The sequence below is a fragment of the Cervus canadensis genome, chromosome 20, assembly GCF_019320065.1.
Source record: "Cervus canadensis isolate Bull #8, Minnesota chromosome 20, ASM1932006v1, whole genome shotgun sequence".
Classification (NCBI taxonomy): Eukaryota; Metazoa; Chordata; class Mammalia; order Artiodactyla; family Cervidae; genus Cervus; species Cervus canadensis.
In genome coordinates this window covers 51233090-51259753 of record NC_057405.1, presented here as the reverse complement: position 1 = coordinate 51259753, position 26664 = coordinate 51233090, and the positions used below count along the sequence as shown (strand labels likewise).

The window sequence follows — 26664 nt, the reverse complement described above, 5'->3', positions numbered from 1 at the left end:
ATAACTGAACTGAAAAATATTTGAAAGATTTTAATTTGTAAAATATCCTTATCCACTTTACATGTTTGTAAAATAGAATCTATTCCCTTGGTGCTCCCATAATGATTAGGGTTATTCAGTTGTAAATATATAAATATATCTCTGTGGCATTCTCATAGCTGCTAGGATTAATTATCTATGAAACACACTTGATGTTTTCATCTGATTAACATTATTTAGTGGTGATATGTATAACTATATCCTCCCCCAGTGTTCCATAGTGGCTAGAGTTATTTATTTGTGGTGTATGTATCTCCACTGATTACCTGGAGTCATCAGGTTATGTTGTCAACTAGAATAGGCATTTCTTCCTCTTCTTACAATTTGAGTGGTAGGCACTAGAAAATAATCTTATGCCAATATACTGCCTTTCCAAAGAGAAGAGTTGTTCTTTCACTGGTTGAAATTATTTTGAAAGTAACCAAATTTTAATAAAATTAAGAATAGTACTTCATATGTGTATAAGTACACAATGAATAGAGCAATATCTATTTTGGCAGTGATGTAGAAACCTTTCAGGAAATGGATAAAAATTGAATATCATACATCATTTTTATATTCTAAATAACCTTTAGAGTTAAAATACAGCAGAATTATTTATACTTTTTGAACTTTTTAAGTTCTTAAATTATCAAATTTATATCAAAGATATAAATAATTCCAGACTATTTAAAAAGTAATCATCATTTTCTGCCTATTGTTTGTAATATAATGAAGAATTGAAATTTAAAAGTGCTTTAAAATCTGATTAGAATCTAACTGAGTAAAAACTTAATATTCAGACCAAAATTTGAACATTTTATGAGCTATGCTATTTGAGGCTATTTACCAATTTAAAAAAAAGTTGAGATTTGTAACAGCAACTTCTGCAACTTCCTAAAATTAAATTTTGGGACATAATTGTCCTTGAAATATGATACTTAATCCCGACACTAGAAATTTTGAAAACACTTAGAAATTGAACCTTTAAGTAATGGCTATTAGCAATTTATGTTTTTTGGTTTTTTGGTTTTTTTTTTGGTTTTGGATAGGAGTTCTAGTTAAAATGAGTCTTTTTTTTTTTTTAATTTATCATTGATATTGAGCCTATCTCTTCCTCCCCCTTGGCTGAATTAAATTAACAATGTGCAATGAATTCTTAAATTGGACATGAGTTGAACTTCACATATAATATCATAATCACTATGGACATAATCAATGTCCAGTCACAGAAGCGCTAAGATCATGACTGTATCCTCTAAAACTGTTACTTTTCACATTTGAACTGTCCTAAGCCTGAAGATTACATTTTATATTCTGGCCCAGCTTGGAGCCTGAGCTTTTTTCTTCTTTTCTCCAGGTAGTTTTGAAGTGGTCATCCTTGATGACCGGGAAGGATTCAGGAAGTGTACTTCCCTTCATGCAAAGAACAAATAGTGCATTCATGGACCCACATTAGAGAAAAATGAAAGTCAAAGCTGAAAGTAAAATGGACATAATTTTAATGATCTTTTAAATTTTGTGCATTGGATTCAAACAGCAAACTGTGTGCACTCAACTTTATCACAATGTTGCCAAGAGGTCTGTGTCTTTTACCATTTCACACACAATTGTTCATTACAGTATGTTATCCGCCTCGTGGAAACCAGGGGTGTGGCATGATAAGCAGCGGTGGTAGTGCACCTAGCTTTTATATTATCTAACTTGAAAATATTTCTCTTCTATGACTCCTTTTTTTCTTGATAAAAATAGTTTTCACCAAACGTTGGTGGTGCACACGCACTACCATTCATGCTCGACATCACACCCCTGACAGGAACGCGTGTTCTTATTTTGTTGATAAAAAGTATTACAAAAATTTCCATACAAAAACTATTTTCATAGAAATCTTGCATTTCCACAAATAAACCTGAACATTTTTTTGAAAAAAACTGCTCAAGAATTTTGTTCATTTAACATTGTGACTGTATTGATAAATGCAGTCCACGTCAGAGTTCACCACACATACTTCTCTTATGATGACCAGTCCCCTTTCTCCTTTCACTGAGATCTGCCCAGGCTCCATCAAGTTCATTTATAGCAGGAAGGAGGTTTTGGATTAACACGTCTGAGTGTTAGAATGAAAGTTTCAGTCTTCCACAGAACTATCAATACTCAGCCCTCTTTTACAGCTTAAGACAAAGAGTGCAAAACATCATCCATTTTAATTCAGAATCTCTGAACCAACTGTTGCTTTTTTATTCTTGGTGTGAGGTTGGGGAAAGGGTGGCTGGAACAGGTAGGGATTTGATAGAGATACATGTTAAATCTCCTGCCACAGTGAATATAAGAAAAAACATTATTGCCTTGGTAATTTGACACTTGTATTTCAATCAGTGACACAGACTGTCAAAAAAACAAAAAGAAAAGAAAGAAAAACACTGATGAAGATCTGCTTTATATTCCACTTGCCATGAAATTCAGATTTGTTTTGCTTTACATTTCTTCACATCCTATAAGCACATATTGTCTATTCAGATGACCATTATACTGAGTAGCTGGGGGCTAGTGACATCATCACCCTCTTATCTGGGTGTTCAGAAGACTTAACTGTTTCTTGTAACACTACAGTTTTTGCTGATTCCAAGTATTTTTATTCTTAATGATTTTTTTTTCCTCTGGTTACCTTTGGGGCATTGATATTCCATCTCCTGGCAACAGTTGAACCTCAAAAGGAACTTCCTGGACTGCATTTGAAACCAGCCACAAAATGGTTATGTAACATTCACTCAGAAGAAGGGAGGAACCCATGATAAACAGTGTAACCCCGTGTAACTCGGTTGATCCATGATGTTTATAAATCAAGTCTGATCATTGCAACTGCTTAGATCACAGAGTCTCTAGTTCATAGACACAGCGGCATGAGGTAACTCATTTTATTTTGCACAGGTTGCATATTTCCACAGGAAACATTCTCGCTAAATTGTTTGGAAAAAAAGACGACAGTTTGTGCTTGGGTGTTTGGCCTCCCAGCTTTATGCCATGGTTTCTTTACCTGGCAACCGTCTGTCGTTAAATGTGTGCATGTTGATAACCTCTTCTGTTTTCACAATAACTGGGGCCTGTGGCTTGTGTTTTAACCGACGCTGGCACTTCAGGGACATCCTCAGTTCCTCTAGCATGGCGCTACAGAAGGACCTCTAGAGAATAACACAGAAAAGGAAACATTACACACACATCGACTGCAATGGCCCTGAAACAATAGTAAGTTCAGTCTCAACAGCCTTCTCAACATAGCAGCCTTCAAGTTTTGAAAAATTCCATTATAAGGGCTATATCAAATTATTCCACTTTTAATACTCAAAACATGATGATTAAAATATTTTATCAAGTGGGCAAGTTTAAAGAAAATCTCCACCTGTAGTGAACTGCCAGCTAGGAATGCATACATTACACATAATTTGAATGAGGTTTTAAGATATATAATTGATTAACATGATAAGATATAATCTACCTTAAAATTTAAATACAAACACATATAAACAAATCAGTTACCAGAAATCCATCCATGCTATTAAAAAATATTAGACAAAATGTACTGGCTTTTAGATCATAATGTAAGATATGAAAATTTTCTTTAAACATGGCTTCTTCATTTTGTCTTTCCAAAACAGAACAAAAATAGCACTCACACATTTAGACATAAAATATGGAAAATTATTTTTGGTATTCATTATATCTTTTTGTGATCATGCCTATAAAACTATCGGTGAAGATTACAAACACATATGACCTAATCATGAAATGACATTGTATCACATTTAAAAAATCCATGCACAAATATTAACTAAATTTTTGGTATCATCAACTTGTTAATTGAGGACTGATAATTTATTCCATGAAGAAAAAGTGACCCTACATATATATTTTTAAAGTTCTATTTCATTGGCAATAGATTTGCCAGAAATTCTATATACCTGGAACTTATTACACACTCCTCAAATTCCTATTACAGAGTGAAAACATAAGACAGAAACTTATTAGTCTCCCTCTCCATCTAATTGAGATACATGTGTTAGTTACATATAAATCAGATTCATGAACCAGTTGCATATTATTGTTGACATTCAGATGGTCTAAGACTTAGGCTCTTTTTTTGTAAGAACTAAAAATGTGGACAACAACTAAAAATGTGGACAAGAATGAAAAATTTACACAATTCCAAAAAGTGATATGAAAACATAATGAAATAAACCTAATCAAATATGCATGTGAAGTCTATTTTTTTTTTCATTTTGTGTTGCTGCTTTATTGTTTATCGTCTTAGGATAATTCCAAAATCCAAAAGCAAGCTTCAGGAGTTGGTGATGTCCAGGGAAGCCTGGTGTGCTGCAGTCCATGGGGTCACAAAGAGTCGGACACGACTTAGTGACTGAACTGAACTGAACTGAATTCCAAAATAATATAGGATAAAAATGGTTAATACTATATACATGCCTTGTATTTTTTAAAATACTTTTCATATATCACCTTTTGTGACACAAACTAATACTGAATTAAGTTGGGCATCCGTATGACAGAGGATAACTCACTTTCTGCAGCTCACAACTGCACTTCCAGCAAGATATTCTGATACCCAATTTTATGTTTTTTGATCTTGCCCTGTTAGCTTCTTGTCCATTCCTGGCTATATTTTCATTTTTCTTCTTTGGGTTGCTGAAGAGTTTCCTTGGTAATCATCCCAAATCTATGCCTTGGTATTCCTGAAATTCTCACAATTATCAACAATAATCTATTGTTCTAAACATGTTATTAATAGTATTCTTTTGTCCAATAAACAGGTGAAATCCAAATCTCTTTTTTCCATCATGACCTCTCTGAGTTAATTTTACCTTATCTTCCCCCAACCTAATCTTCTTCTTCTTTTTTCTTTACACACATGCTTCTCTTTGGCCCTCCAAAGTTTTTCTCCTGTGTTTCTTCTTGCTCTGGTACTCAGCAGAGTTCTTTCATCTTTCACATCAGTCCAGCTTTATCCCTTACCTCCAGACATGACTCAAATTTTAACTTATTCAGGAACCACTTTCCAATTGACCAGGCTTATTATTTCTACTCAGTTTACTATTTTCCCCTCACTATCATGTTTCTCTGTCTGACCTCTAGGTCTTCCATGTTTCCCTCTCATTGAATTGTAAAGAGTAGTGATCAAGTGCTCACGGCACTGTTGACCAAATTAATAATAGCTATACATGACCTTAACATTTTAATTCATTTTTAAAAATGTTTGTAATTCAATTGCTTAAAAAATTTTTTTCAGACGCTTAGTAAAATACATTGTGTGCAAGTGAGCTAATTAATCAGATAAACCTTTGTTATTTGTTTAATAACATTAAATTAATAAAAATATTAATTTATTAGTGTTTGTCATGGGAGATGATTAAATGCTACACATGAATTCCCAACTAACTGCAAAGCTATTTCTATGTATTATTTATTATGTGTTAAATTATATGGTTTTGAAATTCACAGATTCTATTTCTATTAAAGGATCTATATGATACCTGATAGCCAGTATATGGACACAGTGTTTCTTGTTGCTTAATACCTACTATTAGATGTACTTATTAAGAACATGATGAAAATGATGATGAAGATGGTGATGATGACAACATTGTAGAAATGGAAAAATCTGACTCCAAAAGAGGGAGGAATACATAGTCTTGAGGTAACTTAGTCTTGGTTCTCTGTTGAAACATTTAACAGAAGAATTGATTAGATAATATAATAATGTCAGAACTTGATGCCATCGACACTTTAAAAATGTTATAGGATGTGAATAATGTTGAATTGTTTGAAATAAGCCTTCATTTAAAATAATTAAACTTCCCAAATGCTAAAAAATTTATAACATTCTTTTGGCAAACTCAGTTTTTAGATATCATGATTATATTGATTTCAAAAGTGATAAAATAGAGATATTGTTTTGTCCATAGTAACAGAGTGGTCTAAACAACTGATTTTCTCAGGAAAAAATCTTACAAATGTACATAACTATTCAACAATGAACTGATTCCATTTTATTTCTAGTTAGTTAGGAAGTAATTGTATTAATAGCCTATACTTAACTTCAGACTATAAATAAATACATTTAAATTCTTTTAAAGCAATTTTATGTAATATAAAACTTGCAATACTGATTAATATAAATTACAAGCATATATCCTGCCCCAATCAAGCATAAATAATTTAAAATTATCTTAAGTAAATGATATTTACAAATTTATAAACTCTGAAAATTGTAAACACGTAATCCCACAACTATCATTTTAGTCTTTCTCTATTTTCTTAAGTTATTAGAAAGTAAAAAATATAATCAAACAAGCTTTAAGCAGTCGATCAGTAGTTTTGATTTTAATATCATGTTACCACTTTTGTTAATTTTTTCTCTAAATAAGCTGACTTTGACAGTTCTTTTTGATTTATCAGTATAAGTTTTACCTAAAAAAATAGTATTATCTTAGATTCTAATACAGTTACCATGAAACTGTAGGTTCTTTTCTTACTTATATAATATTTCCAATCCTTCACAAAACTATGAAAATCTTTAGATTTGAGCAAAAATTTGGAGTCAACATTGACAAATTTAAAAAACTTAATGATAACCATAAAGTGTGGTTCACTTTTATCACTAAAGCAAACACATTTTTAAAAATTTTTTAAAGCTTTAAAACGTAAATTCTGTATCTCGATCTCTGTAAGAACCCAAAGTTGAAACTGTACAGACGATTGTGAAGTATAGCTGTTTCTCTGTGTTGTACGTTGCCAAAAAACTACTATGTCTGATTTTTAAGCTTCTAACTTGTCATTTGATAGAGACAAATAGTGTTTCCTACTTCTTATCATGATCAGAATTTTTTACATGTCCTTTTATTGAACTGTGGAATAAGATTTTGAAAAACCTAAATGCACTTGACAGGAATTTCCTGATTATCATGAAGAAGAAGGAAGCTGAGGAGGAGGAGGGAGTAGAGAAGAAAGAATAAAAGAGACAGAAGAGAGGAAAAGGGGGCAGGGGACAAGGAAAGTAATAGTGAAGGAAAGAGGGAAGAAGGGAAGGGAGGGAGGAAGTGAGAGAGAGATTGAGGGAGGAAGAAAGAGAAAGAAAACTACCATGCTTTTCAAATCACTTCTTAGGGACAGAAACACACAAATTGTGTCAAAGTAAGTTTTGTAGGGTGAAAACAACAACAGAAATTTCTCTGCACAATATGACAGACTACAAAAAGAAAAAAAGGTGCAAGGATACTAACCATTATTAAAAACCTCTTTTAGTAAGTTTCAAAAGTTTACTAAACAGTGTCTGGATGGTAGGGTGGCACTAACCAAATAGAAGATTCCTGAAAATGAAAATTTAAATCTTTGAGCTGTTAGCATGTATAATTGCATTTAGTTAAACTCGTTATAAAATGCATTGTATTTAATGAGGCAACATGTATTACACATCTCTAATTCTTGAAACAATGAAGGTCTGGAAACCTTAAAATAATGAATTTGGCTAAATGTACATTGCCTTTTAAACAAGTTATTTTTTTAATGTATAAGACAACATAAATAGTCCACAGATAAATGTTCTCAAGAATATCATTCATGGTGTTACAGAATAATTTAATCTTAATAGCTTAACTTTCTAATTTATAGATATGTTTATATGATACATGATGTGAGAGTACTTTGAGAAGCACATAAATTCTTTTAATATTAGAAATCTAGTTTCAAACATGCTCCATATTGAACAGTGATATATTTAAACTTCATTTTTAAGTAAAATCCTTTATGTTTAGCAATGTCTTTTAAAAAAAATAGCAACTGATGAAAAATTAGTTTAATTTTTTAAACTTTGAAACTCATCACTTTCATGTTGAATATATAATACTATACCAACTGAAGGAGAAATAATCATAAATATATGCTATTATTAGGTCTCTATTTAGTATTTATTTTGTAAGGAGAAACCTATTCTATACATCTTACTGTCTTATTTTTTGAGGGTATAAAGTTAACTAAATGATATTCCAATATTCAGAATAATTTCCAACCATTTTTGTGTAGAGTTTCTATTTGAAGCCTACTAAAACATCTTTAAACTGCTTCTAAGAGATTTGGTAGTGCAATGTCCTAATATATACTAGCATCTCTCAACCAAAATGTTTTGTTTTGTTTGTCATTTAAATTATTTGTTCACTGATTATGGATACTTTGTTCATTCTCAGACATTTTCTAATTAATTTCTGATGCTGTAGGCCATTTGACCAAGAATTCCAGATCACAGGTAGTAGAGACAAATCCAAACTGTCACTGTAATTAATCCCTGTGGAAAATTGTTCCACTTTAGGTAATACTTAAATTAACTAAATAATAACTGAAGGAAAATAAAAAGAATATTGGATGCAATATGCAACATTTTATATAAATGTCGGTGTGCTAGATAATGAAGATAAATGTCATTTAACAAGGCCCACTTCTTTTGATTTGACTCTTTAACTGGCAGTCTTTTAAAAATATCAAATAGCTAATACTATCTATCAGAAGTATGGATTTACCTAAAGCTGTATGAATGTAACAGTGAAGCAATGAGAGATGAAAAATGACTAGCTAAGATACTCATGTCAAAAAAAAATATATATATATATAAACTTTGATCTTGATGCTTAGTCTTAGAGCAGTACTCTTTTTAAAAAGTCTATATATACATATATATATATTTTTTAAATATGCTGTCAGACAGGTATGCACACATTGATATTCTAACTAAAAGAGGAATGAGGAATACTGTTCTCTTGACTTCCATTCTGTGTGTTATTATATTAGCCTGCCTCACTAACAGTGATTTGAATTTCAGCTAAGTTCTTTTACCTGGACTCTATTCTTAACAAATGGTAATTTTTGAATACTAAATAATAAATCAGACAGGAAAAATTATGGCACTAAATTATTTTTTCTCAATAAATAAAATGACAAAGCTTCCTATGCTTTAGCCTGGATTATTTTACAATGATAAACATAACGAAAGATTAAAATATTTTCAGAAACCTTGACTCTTACAGAAATAATTACTGAATAGCTTTATATTGCATTTTGCAAATAAATGAGACAGAGAAAAATGGGGCATCATTATACATTTTTACACTTCCCTTACTTAAGTTAGAAAAATCAATAAATTAGGTCTGACAAGCTTCAACAACATTTTAGTCGATACAGCTGTGAAATGAATTTTAAGAAAAAGCAATGTTAATCATATTCTTGCTAGTAGTCATAATAATAACAATTTTTCAACAAAGTATGTAACATCCAAATAACTAATGCTTAATTCCAGGAAAGCTCTCTTTCCTTTAAAGTACAGCAGTTAAAATGTATCAGCTTTATAAATAAAGATAATAATTATATTATAATGAAAGCTTCTTAGTATATGCCAGACATGCAAAAACCTCTATATATGTTAATTATATTAACTTCTAAAACATTTTAATATATGGTGTATTTGTAACCCATTCATTTATTTAAAAGATATATAGAAAGATTAATGTAATCCAAAGTTGAACACACTTGAAGAATGATTCCAAGTCTTTTTTTTTTTTTTTTAATTTCAAAACCCATGCTTAATGTCCAGGAAAATGAAATAACTATACAGAGCTCATGATCAATTTTGTCAATACAACATCAGGGATAAAACCTGTCAAGAAAAATAGCTAAATGTTCTACTTCCATGTCCTGTAGTCGTCTGCGGTGTAAACAGAATTAGTCTAGGCCTATTTCAACTTGAGAAACATACTTGACCCTTGAGATACTTATCTTCTTCTGCACAATATGGATAATAATCTTTGCATAGCTCTCAGAGTAACCTTCATGCATTGGAGAAGGAAATGGCAACCCACTCCAGTGTTCTTGCCTGGAGAATCCCAGGGACTGGGGAGCCTGGTGGGCTGCCGTCTATGGGATCGCACAGACTCAGACACGACTGAAGCGACTTAGCAGCAGCAGCAGAATAACTTTGTACTCACATGACATATTACACTTTAAAAATTCTAAAGTCATTGATGAAAACCTGCTATAATCTTGTTTTAAAACATTATGGGCATTAAAAGAGTATGAGTTATCACAAACGAATGACTTAAAACTCCTTTTGCTGATTTGCAATTACTTAGTGAGCAAAATGAAAATTGGCAATTGAAGTGTTACTTTATATTTATATATAAAAAGCATTTTTTGAGCCATCCTGTTAGTCCCTATATATATATATATATGTATAATACCCTATAAAGGATATTAGTGGAAATTGAGAGAAGCTCTGCTCTCATAGAAAGGCAGTAACATAAAAACAAGACAAAATACACTTTTGTCCAAAGTTTGTTAGTTATAACTTTTGAGTAGCAACATGCTTTATAGCTAGATTTTATATTAAAAATTTACTTAGAATGTTAACAGTTAAAACTCCATATATTAAATACAAACTCCCTAATGAAAAGTACAAATATTCCATGGTTTGTAAGTAAGTATTATTTGGAAAAATGTAAATATTGTAATAAAACGTTTGCTGATGATTTATGACAATGTTTGCTTTCATATATCTTATCCAATAAATGTCTTCTTTTATGAAGACATTATGAAGCATTACCTCTATTAGAACAAATTCTTCAGCATTCTGGAAGCAATTTGTGCATAAGGATTTGTGAACAACTTGTTTTAATTCTCCTGATTCCATGAAATACAGATTCAGCCAGCTTTGAAAAGTGTTATTCCTCTGAATAATCTTTCATACAGAATCTCGAGTCTTGCAAGTTTAAATTAAACCACTATGATTTTCTTCTTATTCTTCATATTTCCTCATTTCATTCATTTGTCCTTCTATGAGTTACAACTGCCTTCTACATTTCTTATTCAACTATACACTGAAGAACATTCTATGTGCCCACAACACTTTTTTTGAATTTTCAATGACTGAAAATCATCACATTATATAAAGGTTACTGTTGATAAGATTTACCAGTGTTCTATAATACAAACAACTACATACACTAAAATGTACTATGTCCTGAAAAATAACTGTACAAAATAACTCTTAAAATGTACTTTAATCACCTTGCAGGAAGGCACAAAATATGTATCCAAGATATGGAATGTAGCTTAGAAATTCAATATCCAGCAATAATTTATACATTTTTATTTCTAAGATGTATTTACTATATTTTCTTTATGCTTAAATAATAGAAAGGGAATATTTTATTATATGTTAATATCAAGAAACTCAAAGATTCATATTCAACCTGATGTTCAATAAGGAACAGTTTGTACAGGCAAATCAATTTCAGTTACATGGAAATAAATCTATTTATATACGTACGTATCACATAGAAACAAAAGGTGCAACTATGTAAGTTATATTACCATTCTCATTGGAAATCAAAAGAAGGCAGAATTATATATAGCTTTTAAAAGTGAACATATTCAAAAATTTAAGAAATGATGAATAATTCCAAACATAAATTAATAATAATTATCATAAAATAGTATTGTAAAAATTATTACAACAATTTATAACTCATACTTACAAAAATAAATGTATTATCATAAAATATATTACCAGAGAAATTAAAATTCTAAATATTAGTTTTTTCAGTTATAAATAAGATTTAAAAGGTAAACACAGACTATTTGAAACAATTCTATGTTACCTGAAATGCATTGATAATTGCCTAAGATGTGCAACAATTTCTTGAATTGCTTACTGAATGTACCTCAAGCACTAACATTTTTAAAAGTAAGGAAAATATACAGCAAAAAGAAAATTAGAAAATGCACATGTTGATTAGTTATTTTTCAAACATGTTCAAAGTGGAAAAATATTTTAAGTAACTTTTGTAATGGTCAGGTTATATGGTGAAAACCATCAAAAAAAAGAAAAACATCTATTTAGTTAACAAGTTTGAATAAATGTGAAATGCAATATGTCCTTGAGGCATTAATATTTGCATTAAAATTAAAACCACTAAGTATTTTAAAAATTATAATACACCATCTTGTGGTTATTGGAAAGGAATGCAACTTACAATTTTTATATTTTTATAAGGTCTACATATTTCAGCATTATCTTTTCTTTTCAGTTTAATCTGCCCTCATTTAAAAATAAAACATACTTATAGTACACTCAGTTCTCAAACAACTCAGAAATATAAAAACATTATAGCCATTAACACCAGTGTGATCCTTTAATATCTTACCAAATATATACTATAAAAGACATATTATTTTCACCTTTAAATAATATTAATCATTAATTTTATCATTATCAGAAGTAAGACTTGAAAGGTAATATATTAGTCAATCATAAATTTTATAAATAAACTTCATTTTCAACTAGATGGCATGTATATCATATCTACCAGTTTATTTAGATAAAGATAGAAATTTTCATTTATTCTTTTTAAAAATAAAAGAATATTATGAATTAAAGAAAGAAGAAATAAAATGGAGAAAGAAAAAGGGGTAAGAGAAAGTATTTGGGAGCTGGAATTATGAATAATATATACTTGCTTACTTCCAGTGTGCAAAAACATTTCATCATACACTTGGTTCTCTATAAATAATTATTGAGTAAATGAATAATTTTAAAACTATTTACTTTGGTTTTAAAATCTAAAAATCTCAATTAAAGACACAAGTCATAAATACAAATAAACTAAATTTCTATACACTCACATGCATATTTTACAATAAAATCTAGGAATATTTCACAGCTAATTTTAATAAATTAGCTAAGGTGTTAAACCATATAGCCCAACAAAGTAAAATATTTTTCTCAGGAAAACTGAAGAGGAATGGAGCTCAAAAACATAATTTATCACAATAAATACAATGGAACACATCTAAAAAAACCTATTATTTATTTACTTTATAAACATATTTCTTTTGAATTATGTGAAAATATAATTCTTTTTTATTATTTATGATCAACTTTTCTAAGTTTCTGGAATCAGTTTCATTATTTAACAGGTAAAGAGAGAGAAAAGGAAGGAAGGAGGAAAACAGAGAAATATAAAAAAGGAAGAAAGAGTCTTTCTTCCTTTCAACAGAAACTGTCTGAGATATGGAGATACAAATCAAACTCACTAGTTCCTTTTCCTAAAGGAATTAAGAGGAAAGAATCTAATAAGGAAAGAGGGACCCCCCACACACTCAAATCAGCAATATGAATAAAATAGTGAGCTGATTCCCTGATGGCTCAGATGGTAAAGAATCTGCCTGCCAAGAGGAAGACCCAGCTTTGATCCCTGGGTGAGGAAAATCCCTTGGAGAAGGAAAAGGCAACCCACTCCAGTCTTCTTGCCTAGAGAATTTCATGGACAGAGGAGCCTGGCAGGCTGCAGTCCATGGGGTCACCAAAAAAAAAAAAAAAGAGTTCTACAGGACTGAGCGACTACACTTTTTTACTTTCAAGGGAGAAATTTTGTCAAAGGCTTCACAGAGAAAAGAATGGATCTTGTTTGAAATGGATAAAACACATTCCCAACTTTCTCAAAGGGGCAGCAAATGTTCTTGGAATGAGGATAGTTTCTGAAGTCAGCAAAGCTTTTTTAAAAAATGAGATGTACAGATAGAGTCATATGGTTTTCTTTTGAATCAGTTCAGTTCAGTCACTCAGGCGTGTCCAACTCTTTGTTACCCCATGAACTGCAGCACCCCAGGCTTACCTGTCCATCACCAACTCCTAGAGTTTGATCAAACTCATGTCCATCAAATTGGTGATGCTTTCCAACCATCACATACTCTGTTGTCCCCTTCTCCTCCTGCCTTAAATCTTTCCCAGCATCAGGGTCTTTTCAAATGAGTCAACTCTTCACATCAGGTGGCCAAAGTATTGAAGCTTCAGCTTCAACATAAGTCTTTCCAATGAATATTCAGGACTGATTTCCTTTAGAATGGACTGGTTTGATCTTGCAGTCCTAGAGACTCTCAAGAGTCTTCTCCAACACCACAGTTCAAAAGCATCAATTCTTCGGCACTCAGCTTTCTTTATAGTCGAACTCTCACATCCATACATGACTACTGGAAAAACCATAGCTTCGGAAGATGGACCTTTGTTGATAAAATAGTGTCTCTACCTTTTAATATGCTGTCTAGGTTGATCATAGCTTTTCTTCCAAGGAGCAAGCATCTTTTAATTTCATGGTTGCAGTCACCATCTACAGTGATTTTGCACCCCCACCAAAAAAAAATAAAGTCTCTCACTGTTTCCATTGTTTCCCCATCTATTTACCATGAAGTAATGGGACCAGATGCCATGATCTTAGTTTTTTGAATGCTGAGTTTTAAGCCAACTTTTTCACTCTCCTCTTTCACTTTCATCAAGAGGCTATTTAGTTCTTCTTCATTCTCTGCCATAAGGGTGGTGTCATCTGAATATCTAAGGTTATTGATATTTCTCCCACAAATCTTGATTCCAGCTTGTGCTTCATCCAGTCCAGCATTTCATGTGATGTACTCTGCATATACATTAAACAAGCAGGGTGACAACATGCAGCCTTGACGTATTCCTTTCCCAATTTGGAACCAGTCTGTTGTTCCATGTCCTGTTCTAACTGTTGCTTCTTGACCTGCATACAGATTTCTCAGGAGGCAGCTTAGGTGGTCTGCTATTCCCATCTCTTTAAGAATTTTCCACAGTTTGCTGCGATACACACAGTCAAAGGCTTTGGCATAGTTGATAAAGCCGAAGTAGATGTTTTTCTGGAACTCTCTTTCTTTTTGATGATCCAACAGATGTTGGCAATTTCATTGGAATAGAAAATAAGAATCTAACACCACCTTGTGGAAATAGTCGTACCCTGTACACAGATCCATTATACCTATTGATTAGGAAAACTTTCTTGGCAAGTTGATGCCTAGTCTTGAATGCCTAATCTAAAATGACTAGTAGGAATTTGCCAGGTAGAAAAATGGACAAAGGCTGCTCAGGTCAAATGGGAAGAGTATTTTAAAAAGCTGGCTCACCTTGGAAAACAGAAAGCAATTTAGTGCGGTTACAGTACAAGCACAAACTGGGGAGAAGCAAAATATAAAACTCCAAAGATGAACAGAGAGAGATCCTGAAGTGTCTCCTCTGGGAAGCTAGAGAATTTGAACTTCATTACGGAAGCTTTGTGGAGACGTTGACATCAGAGGATGTGACTCATATGCTCACGTCCTATCAAAACAGCTCTTTTTTTCCAATATAATATTTTATCTGCTTCAGCCCAAACAGGTCAATTGATTCCCGTTTTCTAATGTTTAAGAAGGTCATAGAAGTCCACAGAAATTAAGAACTGGTTGATATGTGAAAAATTCAACTAAACTAGTTATTTATAAGAATAAAGGTGATTCTAAAAAAGTAAATTCCCATGTCCTTTAAAAACACCTTAATGAAAAATAAATAAATAAATACATCTTAATGCTATAAAATAATTGTACATAGAGACAAGGCCCAGGTAAATCATACAAACAGGATACAAAGAGAAAAGAGCAATAGACTATCATATGCTGTCAAGAGATTAATGTATGTGTTTTATCTTAAACCTGAGCTATAAGTGAAAGAAAACTACTGCATATGGATGATGTGAAGTTCTAATTAGACAACCTAAGTTCCTTATATTACTTTTGGACTCATTTTAAGCATTAGCTAACCAAATATCACATTTGTTGATAACTTATAGTAAATATGAAAATTGGAGATTTAATAACTTTCATCTTTGATTAGTTCTTAGGATTTGACCCCAAAACTCATTTTGACATCATAATAAAATCATAATGTAAAAAGTGTACTTAGACCTAATTTTCAGTCACACCTGTGGCAAAAGATATTTGATTTAGTCAGATGAGCAGATACAACCATTAAATAAATCATATAATTGCCCAAATTTCTCAAACTTTTTAATTGGTTATTTTACTCATAGAATGGTACTATCAGAATAGTCATTTAACACTATTTCAAGGAATTAATTACCTTCCTTAATTAAATTAAGTGAAGTAAATTGAATTTAGTGTATTAATTAAGTGAAGTAAAATGTAGGAATGCTGTATCCAGAATTTTGATTTCAGAAAAGATAACCGTATCATAAATTATTAAATATGAAGGACAATATCATATTTCTACTTTTATATTTACCAATAAATGTTTATAAACCTTTAAAATATTTAAAACAATATATCTCATTCTGATGCAGCATCTAAAAATTAAGATCTAAAAAAGTGCTTTTCATTTAAAAACACAAGAGATGTTTATTATATACTAAAAGACTAGTTATAAAAGGCTTAAAAATTTTAAAGCCGAATTTTATGTTCCGAGTCATACATTTATATTAAAGAGTAGCATGTACTATCAGAAAGAAAGACTTCTCTATAAATATGCATTCTTATATTTATAGAACTGATGGAATTATAGCACTAGAAATGTATAATATGAACTATGTTCACAAACTTTTTAAAGAATAGAATGTAAAGATATTTGTACAAAGATTAAATATATTAAAATCCTAAGGAAAATTGCAATAATCTCAATAGTTTGAGGTTTATATATATTCTCCTGAAGACTCCTGTGCAAGACAATAAAAGATGCACTAAGAATAATATTAAGTGGCAAAGAAGAAACCCACAATATTCTCACATATTCGTTAATGTAGAATATCCATTAAAATTTCCACAATGTGCTTTGAGATTTTTCAAATAGAAATGTATTGGAGCAAAAATCTTCAAATAAAAATTATATTTACTCTCTAACTTGAAACTATTAATGAGTATTGTATCTTGAAGCACTTAACTGCAGAAAAAATTTTTTCTTCATATAACAGTTTCTGAGTTTTACTTCATTAATTATATTCTTCCAATAAACTAATCACAGTGAACTTCAAGCAGCAAAAGTTTTTCCAGTTTCAGACTTTAATAAGAGGGAAAATAGTTGCTGGTTCTGAAACAGTTCAATTAAAAATATTACCTTTAAATTAAAAGCACCAAGTTAATCCTGAGTTCTATGAACCTTTGTATATAACGAGCGACAGAAGATCGTTAACAGTCACAGTTCTAGGTATCACCCTTGGTTGGCAAGATAAAAAATAATTGGCTTTATTATAACAACAATTGTTTTAAGTTGCAAAAAAGTGACATTTACCTTTTCCAATTGAGCGTTTTTTTTGGATTTGTATAAAAACTCTCCCACTGCCACAAAAACAGAGAGCACCAAGCCGGCTGCCAGAACAATGAAGATGCCACCAATATTTTGAACCCCCAGGGCACTGGCCTCCTTGCTCTCCTCCTCTGGACACCCATTGCCCCTCCACCACTTCTCCTTCATCATGTGCAGCTTGCCTTCCTCTTGCAGCTGAAGAATTGCTATGGTGATTTTGTCTCTGTACGGAGAACCTAGGAAAAGAGAGGGTTTGTTAATGCTTTCCAGGAAACCAGAATTTCATAATCAAAGGTTAACATGATGAAGGAACAGAGCTCTTTCCAAACGCTGTGAAATATGCCAATATTTATTGTCAGCAGGAAAAATCAACTGGAAATGGCAAAAATACAAGTTTAACAAAATAAATAGAGGTGGCGGCCTTTCTGATTTTGAAGGTTAAAATACATTTTGTTTTGAAAGAGGAAAATATCTCTTGCTAAATTCAGGCTCAACTTAGAGAATTGGGAAAATAAAAAATGGTAAGTAGAAATCTACAAAAAGAAATGCAGAGAGGGCAAGGATATTTAGTTAATGGCTAGGAATCGTTCAACACTGAAAGAGAACATTGACAAAATGGAAACCTTGGTTTTTAGGAAAGTGGTGCAAAAAATGGTGTTTCCCATGATTAAGTTGCAATAATTTGAAGCAGTTAAGATTAACAAGTTCTGTTCAGTTCAGTTCAGTCACTCAGTTATGTCTGATTCTTTGCAACTGCATGGACTGCAGTATGCCAGGCTTCCCTGTCCATCACCAACTCCTGGAACTTGCTCAAACTCACATCCATCAATTTGGCCTGTCATTGGTCAACCATCTCATCCTCTGTAGTCCCCCTCTCCTCCTGCTTTCAATCTTTCCCAGCATCAGGGTCTTTTCCAATGAGTCAGTTCTTCACATAAGGTGGCCAAAGTACTAAAGCTTCAGCTTCAGCACCAGTCCTTCCAATGAATATTCAGAGTTGATTTCCTTTAGGATTGACTGGTTTGATCTCCTGCCTGTCCAAGGGACTCTCAAGAATCCTCTCAAAAGCATCAATTCTTCAGCACTCAGCTTTCTTTATAGTCCAGCTCTCACATCCACACAAGACTACTGAAAAACCAGAGCTTTGACAATATGGACCTTTGTTGGTAAAGTAATGTCTCTGCTTTTTAATATTCTGTCTAGGTTGGTCATAACTTTTCTTCCAAGGAGCACAGTCTTTCAATTTCAAGGCTGCAGTGACCATCTGCAGTGATTTTGGAGCCCAAGAAAATAAAGTCTCTCGCTGTTTCCATTGTTTCCCCATCTATTTCCATGAGGTGATGGGACCGGATGAACTATGGATGGAGGTTCATGGCATTGTACAGGAGACAAGGATCAAGGCCATCCCAAGGAAAAGAAATGCAAAAAAGCAAAATGGCTGTCTGAGGAGGCCTTAAAAATAGCTGTGAAAAGAAGAGAAGTGAAAAGCAAAGGAGAAAAGGAAAGATATACCCATTTGAATGCAGAGTACCAAAGAATAGCAAGGAGAGATAAGAAAGCCTTCCTCAGTGATCAGTGCAAAGAAATAGAGGAGAACAATAGAATGGGAAAGACTAGAGATCTCTTCAAGAAAATTAGAGATACCGAGGGAACATTTCATGCAAAGACGGGCACAATAAAGGACAGAAATGGTATGGACCTAACAGAAGCAGAAGATTTTAAGAAGAGGTGGCAAGAAGACAAAGAAGAACTGTACAAAAAAGATCTTCATGACCCAGATAATCAAGGTGGTGTGATCACTCACCAAGAACCAGATATCCTAGAATGCGAAGTCAAGTGGGTCTTAGGAAGCATCACTATGAACAAAGCTAGTGGAGGTGATGGAATTCCAGTTGAGCTATCAAATCCTTAAAGGTGATGCTGTGAAAGTGCTGTAATCAATATGCCAAGCAAATTTGGAAAACTCAGCAGTGGCCACAGGACTGGAAAAGGTCAATTTTCCTTCCAAACCCAAAGAAAGGCAATGCCAAAGAATGCTGAAACTACTGCACAATTGCACTCATCTCACACACTAGTAAAGTAATGCACAAAATTCTCCAAGTCACGCTTCAGCAATATGTGAACTGTGAAGTTCCAAAGCTACTTTTTTTCCCCAGTAATCACATATGGATGTGGTAGTGGGACTATAAAGAAAGCTGAGCACCAAAGAATTGATGCTTTTGAACTGTGGTATTGGAGAAGACTCTTGAGAGTCCCTTGGACTGCCAGGAGATCAAACCAGTCAATCCTAAAGGAAGTCCTGAATAGTCATTGAAAGGACTGATGCTGAAGATGAAGTTCCAATACTTTGGTCGCCTTATGCAAAGAATTGACTTACTGGAGCAGTCCCTGATGCTGGAAAAGATTGAGGGCAGGAGGAGAAGTGGATGACAGAGGATGAGATGGTTGGATGGCATCACTGACTCAATGGACATGAGTTTGGGTAAACTCCGGGAGTTGGGGATGGACAGGGAGGCCTGGTGTGCTGCAGTCCATGGGGTCGCAACGAGTCAAACATGACTGAGTGACTGAACTGAACTGAACTGATGGGACCAGATGCCATGATCTTCATTTTTTGAATGTTGAGTTTTAAGCCAGCTTTTTCACTTGCATCAAGAGGCTCCTTAGTTCCTCTTTGCTTTCTGCCATAATTGTGGTGTCATCTGCATATATGGGGTTATTGATATTTCTTCCTGTAATCTTTTTTTCCAGCCTGTGCTTCATCCAGTCTAGCATTTTGCATGATATATTCTGCATATAATATAAATTAAATAAGCAAGTTGACAATATACAACTTTGATGTACTCCTTTCCCAAAATGGAACCAGTCCATTGCTCTATGTCCGAGTCTATTTCTTCTTGACCTGCATGCAGATTTCTCAGGAGGTGTGTAAAGTGGTCTAGTATTCCCATCTCTTGAAGTATTTCCCACAGTTTGTTGTGATCTACACAGACAAAGACTAGCATAGTCAATGAAAGAGAAGTCGATTTTGGGGGGAATGCTTTTGCTTTTTCTATGATCCAACACATGTTGGCATCTTGATTGCTGGTTCCTCTGTCTTTTCTAAATCCAGTCTGAACACCCGGAATTTCTCAGTTCATGTACTGTTGAAACCTAATTTGGAGAATTATGAGTGTTACTTTGCTAGTGTGTGAGATGAGTGCAATTGTGTGGTAGTTTAAACATTCTCTGGCAATGCTTTTCTTTGGGATTGGAATGTAAACTGACCTTTCCCAGTTCTGTGGCCACCGCTGAGTTGTCCAAATTTCCTGACATATTGAGTGCAGCACTTTGACAGCAATATCTTTTATGATTTGAAATAGCTCAGCTGGAAGGAATGGCAAATACTTTGCAGATAGTAATGGTTTATATTTGTTATTTGAGATGAATACCAGAAGTAACAGATTGTACAGACGGATCATTCAAAAATCGTCATGGTGACACACTGTAAGGTTTTTCTTTGGTTGTTTGTTTATCATTTTACACTTTGGAAAGAAATATTATTTTCACTGTTAAGCAACAGTACAAATGAAATTCAGTATATATGCTAATTGTGGTAGATGTTCATCTGCATTAGTGTTATATGATAAGTAATAACTTTTCTAATTGGTTGCCCCAAAGCATGGAATAATACTGAACTATATGCATCTTTCAACATCTGTCCCAAAGGATCAGTCTTATTGCTTTCTCTCATCCAGAAAATAGTCTGTTATTAGAGTTTAATCATTCCTAAACTCTAATCTTTCCTAAACACTGCACATTACAGTTTTCTGCACAAATTCATCCATAAGTGTTTTTTCTGCTTGTAGAAATATACTGATTTCAGCTTGCATCCCATGGTGTCTGTGATTTTGTCTTGATTTAAATATTCCTGCATCTACACCTAAAGATTATTTTTGCTAAGAGCAATTAAAAACCTGATCTGGAAACTATTTTGCCCCATAAGGAACAGCACTATATGTCTTCTTTTTACTTGATTAGTATAACAGGACTAATTCAGCACTGCTCTTTTAGCAAGAACAGGAAAGTTAAAAAACAGACATACAAGGAAAATCATGAAAAGTTAGTACCTCATTGAAAAGTCGGAGTGAAGATACATCAAGTCTAGGTAGAAAGCTGTTTCCTTAACGTAATCCTCAATTTATGTAGAAGAAATGTTTAAGTACATGCCTTCTAAACATCTTTTTTACTGTCTTCCTAAAAAGTGCATTATCCATTCCCATAATTAGAACTAAGTTATTTTTTTAACTGTGCAAAATCTAATTATGGTAGGATAATTTCTGCTCCTTAGTTTCCTTCCTCTGTCCTCTTCCAAATAATACTCTGATGAAGATGCTCAGTTTAAATTCTTCCCCTTAGCCCTTCAGATTTCAGTGGATTAGCCTAGTCCATACTATTTTCTACTTTGATCATTTACTGGAGACTCAGCTTAGGCCATTAAGTATCACTATTATTTATCTTTAAGATGTGATCTATTTTCTTAAGTAGATTATAAACTCTAACATACTGTAAGTGACAATGGGGTGCTTCAGTCTTCTCTGGCATGTATTTAAGAAATATAAATGAAGGTCATCTTGTTTGACTATCTAATTTTCATTAATTCATTACATCTAGTCTAGAACCAGCTTTAAAGTCACGTGTACTCTGAATTACCATTCTGATTAATCATGTATGTCCCAGGCAAAATAAATATTGATTGAGAAAAAATCATTTTAGCTTATCAAATATATCCTTCCATTGGAAAAATAGCATCTGAAACAAATTTTGTACTTTTAGTACTTATAGAAATGACTATAGGTGGCTAATAAAAAATATAGCCTGAAAGTACAATTATAAACAAATGTTTGGAGGATACTAACATGAAAAGTAGACTTTGAAATATGGAAAATTCTTAATCCATTTAAGTAATATTTTGAGCCATGTTATTTTTCATTCTGCGCAATATGCTTTATGATGTTTATTCTAATATTTTCAAACACCATATTCTCTACTACATTCTCAAAATAAGGCACAGATTAAAAAAAAGTAAACCAATTTTCAACAAACGATGGACACATCTTGATTTCTTGCTGGTTGGGCTTATCTCCAGCACTTATTGTAAATATGAAAATGTCCTGTTGGTAGCACACCTCCCCACATTTGCTTTCCAGTGTAAACATAATATGTAATTAGAAATCAGTTTGAATAAAAGCTGAAAAACTAATATACCTCAGTTTGAGTTTTTTAACAGGGTGAAACAATAGATAATATAATCTATGACACTAAATCACTGCAATATTTCACCATTCTGTTATTGACTTATTTTAAAAACTAATAATTCATCAATAACAACATTATTTCTTTGGTGTGTTATTTGGTGATCCATGGGAAGCATTTCTATAAGGTACCAATAAAGTCAAAAGTGGTTTGAAACTTTATCTAGTTGAAAAATTTCAAGGAGATATTGAGATCAATGAATAAAAGTATCTTTTATCTTCTTTTCAACATGAATAGCCATGCACTTAGCTCTAATGAAGTGAACAGCCATTAGATAGATAGAGTCTAAGTTTTGCTCAAGTATGAACCTAGCCTCAATCCAGAGGCTGTCAAGCCAAGAACTATGAGGCCATTGAATGGCAGCTGTGAGAAGCTCGGGTTATGTACCATAAGGTTGCCTTCAAGTAGATGAGTACCTTTGCAACAGGGCTCTTAAGTTTGATTAGAAAACTGCTGAGGAAATTGTAAATATGTCTAATATAACATATGCTTTTGCATCTAAAAGTCAATCCTCAAATGCTTAAGAGGGCAAACAGGTAACTTGTGAAGAAACAAGTTTGACAAAAAGATCTGAAAAATTGTAACATCAAGTATGGAAACATAATTTTCAGTTCAAATTTTATTAAAAAATCTGTGGGAATTTCAACACAGGGTTCCCAGATACTTAAACCTTTATTATATCCCAGGAAATATTTTGTCTAAAATTCTCTACATTAAGATTTTTGCATATAACTTACTTTTAAAAAACCCAGCAATCCCACTCCTGGGCATACACACAGAGGAAACCAGAACCAAAAGAGACACGTGCACCCCAGTGTTCATCGCAGCACTGTTTATAATAGCCAGGACATGGAAGCAACCTAGATGCCCATCAGCAGACAAATGGATAAGAAAGCTATGGTACATATACACATTGGAATATTACTCAGCCATTAAAAAGAATACATTTGAATCAGTTCTAATGAGATGGATGAAACTGGAGCCCATTATACAGAGTGAAGTAAGCCAGAAAGATAAAGACCAATACAGTATACTAACGCATATACATGGAATTTTAAAAGATGGTAACGATAACCCTATATGCAAAACAGAAAAAGAGACACAGATGTACAGAACAGACTTTTACACTCCGTGGGAGAAGGCGAGGGTGGGATGTTCTGAGAGAATAGCATTGAAACAAGTATACTATCAAGTGTGAAGCAGATCACCAGCCCAGGTTGGATGCATGAGACAAGTGCTCAGGGCTGGTGCACTGGGAAGACCCAGAGGGATGGGATGGAGAGGGAGGTGGGAGCGGGGATAGGTATGGGGAACACATATAAATCCACGGCTGATTCATGTCAATGTACGGCAAAAACCACTACAATATTGTAATTAGCCTCCAACTAATAAAAATAAATGGAAAAAAAAAAAGAAAATGAAGGAACCATTGCACATGCAGCAACATGGCTGCTTCTCAAATATATTATGATGAATAAAATAATTAGAAATTAAAAAATAAATAAATAAATAAAAATAAAAAATACCATGTGAGATACGGCAAATACCTCTTAAAGCTGAATTTAGCTCTCTGATTTTCACTATGCAATCTCTGGTTTTTATTTCATTTTTATTCCTGCTTACAATGAGACTTTCTTTGGTTGTTTAAACATACGCTCCATTCTGACAGAAAGGAACAATTATGTTTAAAAATGGTCTTTTTTCAAGTTGCTGAAGGATCCCAATTACCAGATAAAACCGTTTCTAGCTTACATGAAAGAAAAGGAGAGTGAGAAAGAAAGAAAGGGGAGGAGGAAGAAAGGAAGGAAGGAAAAAAGACATGTGATTACTACATAGTGAAGTCCCTTGATAAGGCATGGGGCTCAAAAGAGCACTCAAAAAGACATAAAGGCACTTTTGAGTGACAAACGGCAGCAATGTGTGCATAAATAAAACCTACAAACACACCTATTCAGAATTCCTCAATTAAAAAAAACAACAGTCTCCAAATGTCCCCAAAGGTTAAATTTTGATCAAAGGACTTTTTACATAAAATTATGATTTCACGAACATTCCTCCTAACAAATAGACTTAAAGCTCCTTAGGAAAATAAACTGTGATTTGTTATAAACAATTAATATAAATCTCACCAAGTGGTTCTGAGCCAACTTGCCGGGTTTACTAAATTGAGTTGACTCCCTTCTCTCTTACTTTCTGCCCTCCTTCCTCCTCCTACCTTCCTGGTACCTTTCCTTCACTTTTTTTTCATACATTATCTCTTTGTTTGCTTTCCTTCTCCTTCCTTCCCCCTCCCACTCCCTTTCCTTTTCTCTCCCTCCTCTCCCACCTCCCCTCCCCGCTTCCCTTCCTTTCAATCCTTTGATGTTTCTTATAGAATGGAATACACACGTAGTTATACATTCTTGGTTCTAAAGTTTAAATCTGCTACACATAAATTATCAATTTGCTCATTTGATTGTTTTGTTCATGCTCTTTACAAACATACCAATTTAAGTGTGTACCAAACATTTTCCTTATCTTATTCAGGAAATATAATATAGAAAAGATAAAAGAAAGGGAGTTAGCTTTACTTTTAACTCTTGAAGAGGCTTATTAACTGTAATAAAGCTTTTCTTTAAAGGTTGCACAGCAAATTTTCTAATACCTATCATGCTTTAGTGAAATATTTTAAAATCACAATATCCATATACCAGCAATCTCCCATCCATCCTGCCAAAAATGTCTTTACTTTCAAATTAGGCTTCTGTATGCTTTAATCGATTACCAAGGTAAGGGGAAAAAATCACTCTTTCTTTCTAAAAAAAATCTCTTTCTAAAACTTATTATAACAATATTTCCTAAACTGGATTTTCCCCATACACTTCTTTTTTAGGAAGTGTACATCTGTGTTTCACTTTTAAAGAATTCATCGCTCAAATAAGCTTGAAGAATAAGCCATAACAAATATATCTTTTGTGTAAATATACATTATACATTAGCAAAATAAAAGGCTGCTATCTCTCCAATGAAGGATAAAGTTTAAAAATGTCTTAAATGATTAAATTTGTTTTATTGAAGAATTTTTTCCTTCCTATCTATTAATGTTCCCATCAATTATTTTGTTTTAATCTCAATTTGAAAAGCACTGCCTTCAATAACAGTAATTATTACTGTTACTACATCAACTCTCTCTGTCAAAAATAAGCTGTTTCTTGTTAGATTTTAGCTTTGAATTTACACATCACAGGACTACTGATCAAGTCACATATTTTTTGTCTGTTCTTTTTCATCTCTTCATATGCTTCATGAAGCATCAGCTCATAAGAATCCACATCACGATACTTACTTTAGGACATGTTTTCACGGCTGGCTTTTAAATCCCTTTACAAAATACATTTGAGGGACAATAATTATGAGTTATTTAAATCTATCTATATAAAAACTGATGAGACCAATTCTGGGGGAAATACACTGTCCTTATTTTTCCTGATAGTACCCAGATCCTTTAAATATTTTGTTAAAATTATAAGAGGCTGGCTAGGTATTTCTGTTTCTCATAATAACAAATCCCCACTGTCCACTTCCTAAAGGACTTTAGTGTCCTTTGTTTTATATTTCATAGTTATTCAACTCATCATAATGATATTATGAGCTGTGTATTACAGAGAATTAGGTAACATCCTGGTATTTGTTCTCTTTGGGTCTGGGAAGATACTTGTACAGAATAGACTACTCATAATTTTAGGTTTCCTCTAGCATAGCATGTCATTTCTCCAAGATACTGTGCACTTTCTGAAGTATAGTAACTTACACATCATATGGATATGTGACTATACTATATTCACTAAGTATATATAATTTCAATGATTTGACTCAAAGAGTTTCAATAATCCTGTAATTATTCCTCTTCTTTGAAGGTGATTAATCTGATAAATATTTCTAAGACACACCCAAATACTTGAAGTGCTTTAAATAATGACTTAAAACATCAGGCTACCTGTCAGTTATAGGTAATCAACCATCCATTATTCATCTTTTTTCATCCAGCATCTAGCACAGTACCTGTCACAAAGTAAGCATTTAACAATGCTTTTTGAATGAAACAGTGAATCAATTATAAAAATCCATTATGATATAGTCAAAATATGTTAAGGTATAACTTCTGATATTGACATCTTCTCAGT

The 26664-nt window shown here is 32.8% G+C and overlaps 1 protein-coding gene across 11 annotated transcripts in view; it reads right to left on the bottom strand.

The window, feature by feature from the left end:
- Nucleotides 1-1503: 1503 nt before the first annotated feature.
- Nucleotides 1504-26664, bottom strand: part of GRIK2 (glutamate ionotropic receptor kainate type subunit 2) — a 723627-nt gene continuing 698466 nt past the window's right edge. For 7 of the 11 annotated variants that reach the window (XM_043439138.1, XM_043439135.1, XM_043439142.1 and 4 more), the window contains 2 exons: nt 17192-17442; nt 1504-3197 (listed from right to left, as the gene is read on the bottom strand). In XM_043439138.1, the coding sequence (XP_043295073.1) occupies nt 3033-3197; nt 17192-17442 (416 nt within the window). In that variant the 3' untranslated portion in view covers nt 1504-3032. Of the gene's footprint in view, nt 3198-5558; nt 5742-7307; nt 7395-17191; nt 17443-26664 lie in introns of those variants that run through there. The other 4 variants (XM_043439140.1, XM_043439144.1, XR_006263929.1 and 1 more) reach the window with 4 other exon arrangements.